Below are 13,935 nucleotides of genomic sequence, written 5' to 3' on the forward strand. Positions count from 1 at the left end.
ATAGAAAAGTACCAGGAAAAAAACACGAGTGAATGTTTTTACAACAACAGGGCAGAAAAAAAAAAAAATCTATCTAATACATAAAAAAATATATCAGTGAGGCAAAATAAAACGGAACAACAAAACATCACAAAAAAATATGAGTAAGAAATGACTGGGAGTATAAGGAACAAAGAAGAAAAAACACAAATGATCAAAATAGAGAAAAAGATGCTAAATCCCATCATGACTTAAAATATGAAACCTAGGAGACATAAAACTCTTTTTCCTTACCCTAGAGGCAAAACCGGTAAAGACTGCTTATGCACGAGCACCAGATACAGAGGGAATCCGATTCCCACTTGCCGGAAACACCCTCGTGTTTGGCGGTAGAGGGTGAGGTAAGCAAAAAAAAGGCAGTTCTACTTAATGGAAGGGTACGCAGCGGCAAACGTTTTCACTGGAAGTTGTGCTGCTAAGAAAGTAGCAAACTGCAGAACTCTGTGTGTGTGTGTGTGTGTGCCCGTGTGTGTGTAATGACCCTATTTCCATTAAAATGTACAACCGTATCCATGGCTCTAGATCTATTTACATACACGTAGAAGAGGCTACAATTCAAGCAGGGGTTTTATCTAGAATGGCTGCAAAGGGTACTTTTTCAGTTTTGGATACATGCTTCTGTATTATTTGAATTTTTGTTGCCATAAGTTTGTAATACTCGGGTAGTAATTAAGCCAATTAAAAAAATAAATAAATGAGGCAGAACACAAAGTGACTGTGTGTTCCTCCAAAGAACCTTCCAGAACTTCCCGCCGCTTGGGCGTAAGAGCCAAGCTCCTGAGCATGAAATGCATGCCAGTGTGGCACTATGGCCCTGCCAAACTTTCAGACTCCCAGAGACCGTCTCCTCTGTCTCACACGCAGGTCCTGCTGCGTTACTCTTGGTATCCACAGTTTCCAGAATATGCCAGGATGCACCCAGCTTCTTTGCCTTTGCAAAGCCTCCTCTCTCTGCTTACAGACAATCCTTGCCTCTGTACCTAGTAAGCACTCATTCACCTCAACCCCCTTCACAGGCAGAAACAACACTCCCTTCTCTGGGTCCCCACTCTGCTCTATGATGCAGTTGCTACAACACTCGGAACACCGACTGCCCTAAGTATGGACATAGTAAGAATAACAGCATTAGTAACAGCTAATTTAGCACCTACAAGGTGCTGGGCACCTGAGGGTGTCACAGGCATTATCTCGTTTCATCCTCACGATAAAGCAATGGAGTATCTTTATCTCTACCTTACAGATCGGGAAACTGCTGCACTCAAGGTTAGAGACCCAATGTCACGAAGGTTACTACAAGTTCTGGGTTTACTGTATGCCTACAAAACTCCCCTCACCAGATAATCAGCTTCATCTGGAGGACAGAAATCCTGTGTCTCCCTATCGCCAGCATCTTGCATAAAGATACAAGACGGACACCAACAAATACTGAAGGGAGGCCGGCTCCTAGTATCACGGCTCCTCGTATCATGGAGTCTGCCCACTACACAACGCAGGGCAGGAATCCCTTCAAGTTCCCTCAAAGATAAAATCAGCTTCTACCCGGATGGTTCCAACAGACAAGGACCATGGCCTCACACGGCAGCCCATTTCCCATCCAATCGTTCTCCTGAGCGCTCTCCTCTGTGCTGCTGAAATGCAGTTTCCTTGTTCTGCCCTCTCCAGGGGACATCAGCCGCACTGTTCCTTTGAATGGCAGGAGCTGTCGCTACCTGAACTCGGCCACTTTCCCTCCCTTTGTCTTCCTTCTCCCTCCTCCCTTCTCTCTCCCAAGCCAAATAATCTTGTTCCCCAAGGGACAGGGTTTCCATATCCCCTCTTCCCTGCAGTTGTCCTCCTCTGGATGACTTCCATTTGTCATGTTCCCTCTAACCGGCAAGTCCTTCCAAGTGAGAAGCACTTGGACTCAGAGACTACAAGTACTCAACACGGAGATGGCCAGATTTTTGGCCTGGAACATCTTAGGGAATATACATTACATAGACAAGCATCCGTTTGCCTGTAATTATTTGGAAACTAACCTTCGAGGTGCTCCCTGTGTCAGACCTGCTGTTGGGTACTTTGACTGCATTATGTGATTGAACGCTTCGAGGATTTATTGTTCCTACTCTACAGGTCAGAGAGTTGTCTCAACAACGCTGAGAAACTCCCAAAGGCTTGCTTGACCAGTAAATGTCCAAGCTGGGATCTGAACTCAAGTGTGCTGGACCTCAAAGCCAGATTCCAAGTTTTGAGAAGGAAGCATCAGGCCAAGAGCAGGCAAGAGAAGGCTTAACAGAGAAGTCTTGAAAGGCTCTAACTGGATACTAGACCAGTCTCCCATGGACGCAGGAGGAATGGGTATGGTGGGTGGAAGGCGCAGCCTAACTGGCAGGACAGGCAAGGCCTAGCCTAACTGGCAAGGTTGGGGTTGGAGGAGGAGTCTGTTTACGGGGAAGAGTTTGATCATTCCAGATCATAACTTTCCTCCAAAGCCAGGCAGAGTTGTGTCAGGAAGCAATACAGAAGGACTGCAGACTCGTGAGTAGGTAAGGAATACGTGAAATGCTTTAGGGAAGTTGGTCCAGCAGGAGAGAGTTGGAGACAACCGGCTGCAGTGACCAGAGGCCGCCTGTGTTTTGGACCTGAGCTAGGACGGCAGCGTCAGTAACGGGGATGAGTCATCTCACGGGCATTACAAGGGACGCCAATGCTAACAGCGGGATGTTGGACTAGAGATGAAGGGAGACTGGAGAGCCAAAAATAAAGAATGAGGCAAAGGTCTCCCATCCGGGGGAAGCAAAGGTCTCCCATCCGGGGGAAGCAAAGAATGCTGGTACTACCGCCAGGAATGGGGCGGTGAGGGAGAAGCCGTCTGCGGAGCGAGAGCGGGATGCGGACCTGAACACACGTTCGATGACGTGCACTCGAAGCGATACTGTGCTGTCGACGGAGGCACTTCTGCTGCCGTCAGACTGAGGGGACTCACTTTTGGGGTGACATCCTTACGATGACCTCTGCAGTCACTCTTAGCATGTCAGCAACATCACACGCCATTTGTATAAACGACAAAAGATAGCTTTTCCTTGAAAGGTGGGGATTCCTCGCTCTGCTGCCGTGAAGCACGGAGGCCTGTTTTCAAGGATCCCACCTGGAATTAGCCTTTCTGTTCTGGAGTTCCACAAGGTGAGTCTTACTGTGGTTCTTCTATCTGGCAAACTTCCTATGCCTGCTTTCCATCCCCGCCTCCCACAAAAAGAGATTTTAAGTGGCTCTGGTCCCTGAGGAAAGAACTTACCTGATTTACCTCAAGGCTCAACTGTCTGGAAACACAAACACACACCACTCTTTCCCTGGTCTTCTCTACTCTCCAAAGCCTCTCCGTCTCATCTGTTCATTTTGCCATGTTGACTCAGTGACAATGCTTTCCACTTCTTTCCTCAAAGAGTACCTGGGTTGGCTTTATTATTCCCCTTCTGTATTTCTTCTCCCTACTCTCGTCCAACAAGAAAAGGAGAGCCGGGGTCCTCAAGCTGCAGGATGTCCCAGGATGTACCTTCTGAACATGGTTAGCCCAGCATAAGCTACTTCTAAGTTTAGCTCTGGGACAGGCTGATGACCATAGAGCTTTGCCTGACTCAGTAGATGCTATGACAACCGAATGACATTGTTACGGCTTAATACCCAATGCGTACAATAAAATTTGGTGCAGTTCGCTGGCCTGAGGCCACACAATCTGGTTCCAGAGATACACTCTAGTCTCTGCATGCCTGGGACAATCCCAGAGGCCCTACGAGAAGCAAAACCCAGCGGAGTGCTCGGAGTCCCAGTGGCCACAGGCGTGCAGGCCTTTTTGTTTCCAGAACTCAAACAGAACTCATGACCTCACTACCATCTTTGAAAGAGAGCAGGCGTAAGAACACAAAAGACAAGGAAATAAGCAGGATAGGCACTCTACTTTAATCGCAAATAAAAAAGACTAGTTTTAGTACCATGTGTTCACTTCAAAACTATTTACAGTTCTGTGTAAAAAGAATTTGGAAAAGCTGATTTTGAATCCCAAGTAAATCGAAGAGAAATAAAAAAATACTAATAGGAGACGGGTAGTCTCAAGATACTCCTTTCGGTGCGGTAATAAAATCAGCATCTCGTTTCACTAAAGACAGAGTTTCGAGTAAGAGCTGAGAGCAGCAGCAAAACAGGGTACCTGTGAGTCTGATTTTGGACAGCCGCGCCAAAACTCCTGGCAAATCGTCCAGCTGCAACTTCATCTCTTTCCAGCGCTTTTCATCCTTGGTCTCTGTCCCCGCATCCAGCGAGCCCTCAATTATGGAGGCTGATTCCAGTTCGAGCAATTCTTTTTCACCTGACTTTCTGGATAAAGGTAGGCTGGGGGGCGGAAGAGGTCTCATTTCACAGATTTCTGCTTTGGCCTGACCCAAAGGTGTTTTCTCAAGGAAGGGAGACGCCACGGGTTCTGGCTTCCGTTTTACTTGCTGGTTGAGGCTTCTGTTCAGTTGTGTGACATACTGAATAAGGAAAGTACGTGTTACTAGAAACCCGAGGTCCCAAATGCTCTTATACCGTTGTTGAGCTATACCTCCCATCAGTCTGTTCCAACAGTGGATCCCTATACCTTTGTAAATTCGTGCTAAATTAAGGATATTTGAGTGTGTGTTACATGGAGACCACTACACTAAGAAGTACAGTGAACCTGACTGACACCTCGGTGACGGTTCTTAATTCTATGGTTTAGAAAATCCTGGACATGTAAGTTCCTTGAAAGAAAACACGATCCCCAACATGGTACCAAATACAGTGGAGAAAAAGAAAGTTCTCCCAAGTCAACCTGGTGACTTTCCACGCTTTTAGGCAAATACTGCAGAGAAGGGCACGGCGGTAGGGAATAGTTTAGGGCTCAGTGACGGGAAAGCACTGTGTCTGTGGAAAGAATGTGAGCTTTACCGTCTGACAGCCTCTATGGTTTGCCAGCAAGAAGCAGTTACTATTACTAACCTAGTGAGGCACTGTGTAGTTTTACATAATATAGATCCTCACAGTCTTTAAAATATAGATTTTATCTGTGCTTCTTAACGTCTAAGAAGCCGGATCATTATCAGTATCTCTTAACTTACAGAAGAGAAAACCAAGGCTCAGAAATAAAGTGACAGAGTCAATAACCAGTTGATTGTAACCGACAAGAGTCAACAACTGGTTAGTTGTAAGGGGCCCTGGTTCTTGGAGCCGCCTACTCTGATAACCAGTTAAGAGACTTTTCCGTTATATCACAAAGACTTGAAATTACATATACTAGTCCTAGAAAGGAATTAGAAACTCATGAAGGAACCCAGAATTCTGCATACATAAGAAAGGCATTATACATCCTTGAGTTTCTCTTCTAAATACTCATTATCCTTGATCCCCAACTTAAGAAATCTGAACATTCCTGGAAATGTAAATCCCTTATCAAAATAACGAGCTTCAGGGGCGCTTGGGTGGCTCAGTGGGTTAAAGCCTCTGCTTTTGGCTCGGGTCATGATCCCAGGGTCCTGGGATCGAGCCCCGCACCAGGCTCTCTGTTCCGTGGAGAGCGCCTGCTTCCTCATCTCTCTCTGCCTGCCTCTCTGCCTACTTGTGATCTCTGTCAAATAAATAAATTAAATCTTTAAAAAAAATAACGAGCTTCACTAAGATTTTAAGTTAATTTTATATTTTTTACATTAGAGTGGGCATTCTAAGTTAAAAAAGAGAAGCATCAAATCAGATTTGAGATTGTGAACTTGCTAACTATTCATGCTTGCATCAATTATGAGTTTTTAGCTAACATTTCTCTATTCTATACTTTTCTATTTAACGGCAAATGTCCTCATTGGTAATTAAGAATAAGCTACCACGTTGTCCACAGGCTCATGGAGCCAACCTAGAGGGCCAGGAGGTAGGAGTAATGCCCACTATAAAATACCTAGCAAATTCTAAAATCTCAATTTGCTTAAGTCTACTCAGAGGTGCATGCGTTTAAAAGACTTTCCGATGCACTGCTGACGTAGGAAAACAGGAAGGTCACACCGTTAAACAAATTACTTCTGTATCACTGATATATTCACAGAACTTTAAAGAATTTAAAGAGATGTATGATAATGGTTCAGCTTTTCCTAATTTTCTCCTAGGTGAAATATGCCAGAAGTTTTCAATCTTTCTCCAAACTTAATCAGTAAGTTCAAGATCATACTTTTAACCTCAAATGCCAGGACTACTCTGGTTCCAGTTAAGGATAATCAAAACAAGGAATTAAAGTTTTGGATAAACTCAAGAGGACACAAAATAAAAGTCTTTTCCAAGCGGTACTTCTTACAACTCTTCTTTTCACAGGAATTTCTCAAATTCCCTCACACAAAGAAAGGCAAGGCAGACAGCAGCAGAGGGGGGATGGTCTTCCGGACATACCATGCGCCTGAGGAAGGTCAAGTGCTGAAATGTAATCCACTGCTTACTGATGCTCCTGAAAAGATGCACGAATGTGTGAGGGGATCCCTGCATCGCTCTTCTCTCTAGATACCGGACACACCCTCCTACCCGACCTGTAATAGAGAAAAGGGGAAGACCAGGTTCATATGATTAGTGCTTCTCACCAAATGCTGACTGCGCCTACCCAGAAGCAAAGCCAGCCACCACTGTAAGCACGTGCAATGGGTCAGACCTCTGATCGGATTCGTGAAATCACTGCCACGTATCAGCTCGATTCACTAAGTGGAATTCTTCTGCGGGGATGGGGCAATTTTTCATTTCGGGATCATTATGCTTTTATTATATGAAATGCCGAGATGACCACACTGTAGATCTTTTTGAGAAAAATATAAAACCATCAGTACAATCACTTTTTTTTTTTTCTAAAGATTTATTTATTTGACAGAGAGAAATCACAAGAGAGGCAGGCAGAGAGAGAGGAAGGGAAGCAGGCTCTCCGCTGAGCAGAGAGCCCCTTGTGGGACTTGATCCCAGGACCCCGAGATCATGACCTGAGCTGAAGGCAGCGGCTTAACCCACTGAGCCACCCAGGCGCCCTGGTACAATCACTTTTAAAGACAGTGGAAAATGAGAAACACAGGTTTTCTCAGTAAGTGACAGTGAACTGGAAAATACATTTCAGATGAACGCTGAGGCCATGCTGGGAGAACTAACCAAAAGGGAGGGGAAAGCATCCTCAGTGAAGTTTGGCTCTATCAATCTAGGCAGGAAGAAGCCTATATAGCTGTGATTTGAATCTGGCTTTTAATCAAACCAAACCTCTCAAATATAACAACCCAATGCTTCTGTGTCAGGCCATGTAGGAGATGGTCCCGTGGCTTCCATGACCCAAAGTCTTTCTTGTTCTCAGCCACCTTCACGCCTCTTCTCTTGCTGTGTCTAGCCACTTTAAGACAATCATGTCCCACTGCATACTGCCCCCGGGGAAATGCAATTATGGGGTAATTTCTAAGCTTCGACTCATTTCCAGGGTCATCATGCCTGCTTCTGATGGCTCTCCCAGTATCTCCACAAGGACGGGTTGTGATCGGTGGGTCTTCTGGGGGAAGCCCAGGATAGACATTACTCACCCACACATATACCTATAACTCATCACTCTCCACTCCGCATACCACATTTCACAATTTGTTCGTCTTTGCCGATGCTTCTCCGGCTGGCCGTGTCTTGCCTCCACTCTCTGCCTGTCAAATTTTCAAAGTCTCCTTTCAACTACTCTACCACTTTATACTCTTTTTTATGGCACTTCTTCTTGTCAATTGTTTCCACCACCATAGTTTTGGGGTCCTTGATGGCAAGGATTCTCCTTTTCTCACCTCTGCTACAACAGCTGGCAGAGCACTTTCCCCCCAACAGTGAGATCATGTTTGATGACTGGATCTTCTACATCATTTACTTGGAAGGATCACTGCCCCTCTGGATACATGGCCATTATCTTAGACCGGAGGTAACTCACTTCCTCACTGGAGTCCTACTCTCCCACCTCAGTTAATTACGAAATGCTTGTTTTCCATATATCCGAATGTGCATTGCCAGCATACGCATACAGGAAGGACAGCAGCACTGAAATCGGTCCTGAAATTTCCTTCCAAATGAATCCTGATAGCCAAGGGTTTGCTTGTTTTGTTTGATAGCGTACAATTTCCTTCTTTTGTCTTGACATTATAGGAAGATAGGATTTTAATATTAAAAGATCATGCGGGGGTGGGGGGCCTGGGTGGCTCAGTTGGTTAAGGATCTACCTTTGGCTCAGGTCATGATCCCGGGGTCCTGGGATTGAGCCACCCCAACCCCTTCAGGCTACCTACTCAGTGGGGAGCCTGCTTCTCCCTCTCCTTCTGCCCCTTTCCCTGCTTGTGTGCACGCGTGTACTCTCTTTTTCTCTCAAATAAAATCAAAATATATAGATAAGAGATTATGTCAAAAAACATCAAAGTTTTATTATTTATTATTTATTTATTTGTTTATTGTTTATTATTTATTTATTTATTATTTATTATTAATTTCAAAACCAGTTCCGAGGTCATTTAGTCCAATGAGAAATACAAGTTGCTGGGAGGGCAGGAACCACCTTGGAAAATCTCTCTCAAGGTTAAGTGGGTCAAAATGAGATTTTACAGAATAGTAGTTAAGGAAAACCAAAAGAGCTGGAAACTGCACTTTTAAATGATGAAAACACTTCATTTAGTCAAAACATGTTCCATTGCCATGAATCAGTGCTTAGAAACTGGAAGACATTTCAGCCCTGTGTAAACAAATGTAGGTTTGAAGATACCCAGAGCTTACAAGAGTTAACATTAAAAATCTGGAAACGTGGGCGCCTGGGTGGCTCAGTGGTTTGGGCCACTGCCTTCGGCTCAGGTCATGATCTCAGGGTCCTGGGATCGAGTCCCGCATCGGGCTCTCTGCTCGGCAGGGAGCCTGCTTCCCTCTCACTCTCTCTGCTTGCCTCTCTGCCTACTTGTGAGCTCTCTCTGTCAAATAAATAAATAAAATCTTTAAAAAAAAAAAAAAAATCTGGAAACGTGACCATATCCACCATTCAGCATCACACTGGGTCACAATGGTCGAGCTTTTTAAATGCGGTGCACAGACGTGTAACTGTAGGTCCTGAATTTTTCTTAATGGCGATCAAATACTTTGAAGTTTTAGACGCGAAAGCAGCACAACCCCTAGATACGCGATACAGTCACACGCTGCCTTTCTGCCACCCCTTCCCGCCACGGTGCTCCCAGATCAGATTCCTGTAATGATCTTTCAAGTGGATCCTACCAGTTTGTGCAGCCCACTTACTAGACCTGGGGAACTCTGAGCAGAGACGTGAGACTGTTCTTCCAGGAAGCTACAAGTACAGGACTGAAAGGCAGAGGAATGCACACTGGAAAAACCTCCCAACAGAGGTAACAATTCAAGCACAAAGAAAGGATGAGCTCTCTGACAATCAGCGCCTAGGGTCATGATCAAAGCACACTCACAGTCAGGGATGACAGAAAAAGGAATCACAGACCTTCTTTAAAAAAAAACAAAAAACTTTTCATTATGAAAAATTTCAGTCACAGACCCAGCTTCAACAATTATTAAAACCGTGGCCACTCTTGTTTCATCTCTACTCCCTCCCGCTTTCCACTCTACTCCCCTCTTTTTGAACCAGAAAGGACCTTTGAGATCACCTCGCTCAACTGCTTCATTTTATAGATGAGTAAACTCAATTCCAGCAAACACAGATGATATGGCCTGAGATTGCACAGTCAAAACAGGCCCATAAAATAACAACATGATAAGAGAAAAGGAAGAAAGGGGTTTCAGAGTCAAGGTGATCAGCACTGCTCTGTGCTGCAAACAGCCTGTGACAGGTAAGGCCTAAAACCTGGATTTGAAGGGCCCCTGCGTGGCTCAGTGGGTTAAAGCCTCTGGTTTCCGCTCGAGTCATGATCTCAGGGTCCTGGGATCGAGCCCCACATCGGGCTCTCTGCTCAATGGGGAGCCTGTTTCCTCCTCTCTCTCTGCCTGCCTCTCTGCCTACTTATGATTTTTGTCTGTCAAATAAATAAATAAAATCTTAAAAAAAGAAAAAAAAAAAACGGGATCTAACCAAAAAGGAGTCCCTGGCATCTCCTACCCATCTCCAACACAGACCAGGAGCAACACATTCCTCTCACAGCCACTTGTTATCATCAAAACTACTGGTGGCAAAACAATTCCCAACCACCTCTTTAACATTTCTTTAATTAATCTCTCTAATGAATGGACAAATACAATTAATGGACAATTGCTGAGAGTCGACAGTATAAACCAGGTACTGTTTTGGGCCGTGGGGGCACAGAGACCAGCCAGAGAGGCACTGTCCCTAACCTTCACAGGGTTTTACATTCTAGTTGGGAGAAACGCGTAATAAACCTATATAGAGATAAACAATCACAATGGCACCTGGGTGGTTCAGGTCATGATTTCTGGGGTCCTGGATGGAGCCCCGCTTGGGGCTCCCTGCTCAGCGGGGAGCCTGTTTCTCCCTCTCCCTCTGCCCCCTCCCATCCCATCATGCTCTCTCTAAGAAATAAAATCTTTTTTTTTAAATATTTTATTTATTTATTTGACAGAGATCACAAGTAGGCAGAGAGGCAGGCAGAGAGAGAGAGAAAGGGAAGCAGGATCCCTGCTAAGCAGAGAGCCCCAGGCGGGGCTTGATCCCAGGACCCTGGGATCATGACCTGAGCCGAAGGCAGAGGCTTTAACCCACTGAGCCACCCAGGCGCCCCTAAGAAATAAAATCTTAAAAAAAAAAAAAAAATTACAGACTCTGCTAACCAGGGGGAAAGAAGTAAGAGTGATGTGAGAAAAGAGGGGCTCTACCTTAAACAGGGCGATCGGGGTAGGCATCTCTGAAAAGGTGCCACTGGAGCTGAGACCAAGTCACGGAAGCACCGACCACACTGCACATGTGGTCGTTACGGGTCCTTCCAGTGCGAGGATGATACCAGCGCCCACGCTCATGGTAGAAAGACAAAAGTCTGGGAGGGACTGTAGCCCACTATCTACAGTTGTCATCCTCTGCGTCATTTTTATGGTGACAACATCATCCTTGTAGCACAACCCCGTTGTACCGGAACAAGGCTTCTGAGCGAGGGCAGAGCGCTCGCCAGTCCTCACAAGGGAGCTTACAAGAAACTTATACCTGCAACGAGGAACTGAGACTCCGGCAAACCAGGAGACTCGTGGGGCCCCGAGGTTCTACTCCATCCTCTCCACCAGCCTCCGCTCGGAAAACCGAAAGCAGCCCCGGACACCACCCCTCCGGGGGAGGGGGACGGAGGCGGCGCGCACCACCGGGACCACAGGGCAAGACTAGTCCCTAGCTCCACAGTGTCTTCACTTCAGGCTGCTCCAGAGGTCACTTCCCCCGACCGGTGCGCAGCCGACCTCGCCAAGGGCTCCCAAGGTTGCAGCCAGCCGGAACCACGGCGTTGCACGTGGCCACGAGATGAGAATTTTCCCAAAGTCGTGCCCAAGGACGGGTGCCGTACCTGTCAGGAGGCGTGAGGAAAGAGTGTGCGGGGATGCGGCCATAACGGAAGAGTCCGGCCGCTCCCCGGGATCCCCGTGTCCTCTCCTCTCCTCACCGGCTCCTGGGGGCCGCCATCTTCCTTCCCCGCCCCCGTGGGAACGGGGCCGCTTCCTGTGCGTCACTTCCGGCGGGCGAGACGCGGAAGGAAGGGGCTGCGGCTGGCGGTGTTCGCCCCTGGGCGGGCGGGAGAGTTCGTGGCTGGAGGTAGGAGGCCTGCGGTTCCCTGGAGAAACGCGAAGAGCGCGGTGTGGCTGAGTCTTCCCGGAAACGAGGCCGCGCCTCGGTGCCCAGAGGTTTCCGGGGCAGGGCTGGACCGCGGGCCCCGCGCGCTGCCATTTCGAGTCACGTCTGGGATGCTTCTTGCGCACGGGATCGAGAGAAAGCGCGTCTTGGGACTCGGCCTCCTCCTTCCAGTCTGATCAGAGGCGGTTTTAGTCTCTTGGCTGTCAAGCGGGAGGACCGGTGGACTGGGGGTGGCTTGTCCCCGAGCCCTCCCCGGGGCGTGGAATCATCAAGTGTCTCGGGATGCCGCAGGTGCGTGTGGTGGTCGGTTTCGGGCTCTGGTGCGAGGGTCGTAGTCGAGTCCTCCCTTCACCTCTGGCTTTGGGACCTGCTTGAGCAAATTCCGTAGGCCCCCCGAACTTCCTTATCTAGCTGCACAACGGGGGCGGTCGCGTCCATTTCCGAAGATGGGTGGAGAGAATTAAATAACGTCCCCGAACGGGTAGCCAGGCGGCTACTATGTATGGGTACGAGTACTATGTATATGTATGTACTGTGTATATGTATATGGATAATAAACGGTCATTAGCGTTGTGAGCACGAGAGCAGATCTCAGAAGCCTTTCTTGCCGGTTTGTTTTGTTTTTGTTTTTGTTTTTTAAGGTAGGAGTTTCACAGGTAAAAGGACACTGAAGAAAAAAAGATGGAGTTTTGGGGAAAGAGAGAAATAGGGAATTGCGTTCTTTTTTAAAAAACATTTTATTTATTTACTTATTTGACAGACGGAGATCACAAGCAGGCAGAGAGGCAGGCAGAGAGGAAGGGAAGCAGGTTCCCCGCTGAGCAGAGAGCCCGATGCGGGGCTCCATCCCAGGACCCGGGATCGTGACCTGAGCCTAAGGCAGAGGCTTTAACCCGCTGAGCCACCCAGGCGCCCCAGGGGATTGCATTCTGTATGAGCGATTCGTGCCTCCATGGATAAGGTGACAGCCGTTTTGGTTCTTAGCTAACATTGCTAGACTCAGGGTAGGAAGAGTAAGAGGCCCCGGATCTGTGGGAGCTCCCAGTAGGGGAGTGGGGGCTGGGAGAGGTTCGGTAGAGTCAGCATGATGGGGTCCTGTAAAATACAGATGAGGTAACAGTTCCGATTGGCTCAGGGAAGCAAGGCCTCAGAGATTTGAACTCTACTCAGTTGGAGGACAGTAGATTTTACCTGCAGAGATGGAGAAGAGCACTCCATGAAGAAAATGGCATTAAACACTGTGTTGAACGTTCTCAAACTCCTGATACTTTTATCGTGGGCCTCTATAAACATTTGATGTTCATATGCATGGCAAGTCTTCATGAATTCACGGGTTGAAGCTCAGAGCGTTCTGTGGTCTGCCCAGCCTCCTAGCTACCGAGTCCCAGAACCAAGACCAGAACCTCGGATACCTGTTCTTTCCACCATACCCTACAGCCTTATAATCACTTGAGCCCCCTGAAGGGTCACAGCCTCTGTAATACATAAAACACAGTATTTCAACCTTGGCTGTCTGTCACAAGCACCCAGAGGGCTTCCAGAATTACAGATGCCAAAGCCACCTACAGACCAATTAAATCAGAAGGGCTGTGGCATGGAAGGAAGAGACTTGTAATTTTCTTTTTAAAGTACCACAGGTGATTTTTGATGCGCAGAGCGGAGAATTACTGGATTTCAGCTTTCTTCTTCTTTTTTTAACTTGACAACATAGCTATGTCTAGAAGGTTGATTAACACGAATGTCATATTTCATATGCTCAGCCAATATGAATTCCCAAGTGCGGTGCTCTGGTTTATGATTGTCAAGGTGTTGAATTGGCGTGTTCCTCTTCAGCCAACAGATTTTTCCTTCACTGTAAATCCTTCCCAAAGATGGGGGCAAGGTATGATCAAACACAGAAATTAATGCACAAGTATTTATTTATTTATCTTTTCAAAAAAAGACTTTACTTATTAAAGAGGGAGAACAAGCAGGGGGAGTGGCAGGCGGAGGGAGAGGGAGAAGCAGGCTCCCCACTGAGCAAGGAGCCTGATAGGGGGCTTAATCCCAGGATCCCGGGATCATGACTAGAGCCAAGGACAGACGCCCAACTG

General features: G+C 47.0%; 1 protein-coding gene across 3 annotated transcripts in view; it reads right to left on the reverse strand.

The window, feature by feature from the left end:
• The window catches only part of LOC123928975 (protoheme IX farnesyltransferase, mitochondrial), a 130,688-nt gene extending 118,990 nt beyond the window's left edge, over positions 1–11,698 (reverse strand). Inside the window, exons 1-3 of one of the 3 annotated variants that reach the window (XM_045984089.1) lie at positions 11,559–11,698; positions 6,460–6,593; positions 4,223–4,544 (exon numbers count right to left, since the gene is read on the reverse strand). In XM_045984089.1, coding sequence (XP_045840045.1) covers positions 4,223–4,544; positions 6,460–6,593; positions 11,559–11,601 — 499 coding nt within the window. In that variant the 5' untranslated portion in view covers positions 11,602–11,698. Of the gene's footprint in view, positions 1–4,222; positions 4,545–6,459; positions 6,594–10,887; positions 11,150–11,209; positions 11,451–11,558 lie in introns of those variants that run through there. The other 2 variants (XM_045984090.1, XM_045984091.1) reach the window with 2 other exon arrangements.
• Between the last annotated feature and the right edge of the window lie 2,237 nt (positions 11,699–13,935).

Source organism: Meles meles, chromosome 18 (assembly GCF_922984935.1).
Source record: "Meles meles chromosome 18, mMelMel3.1 paternal haplotype, whole genome shotgun sequence".
Lineage (NCBI taxonomy): Eukaryota > Metazoa > Chordata > Mammalia > Carnivora > Mustelidae > Meles > Meles meles.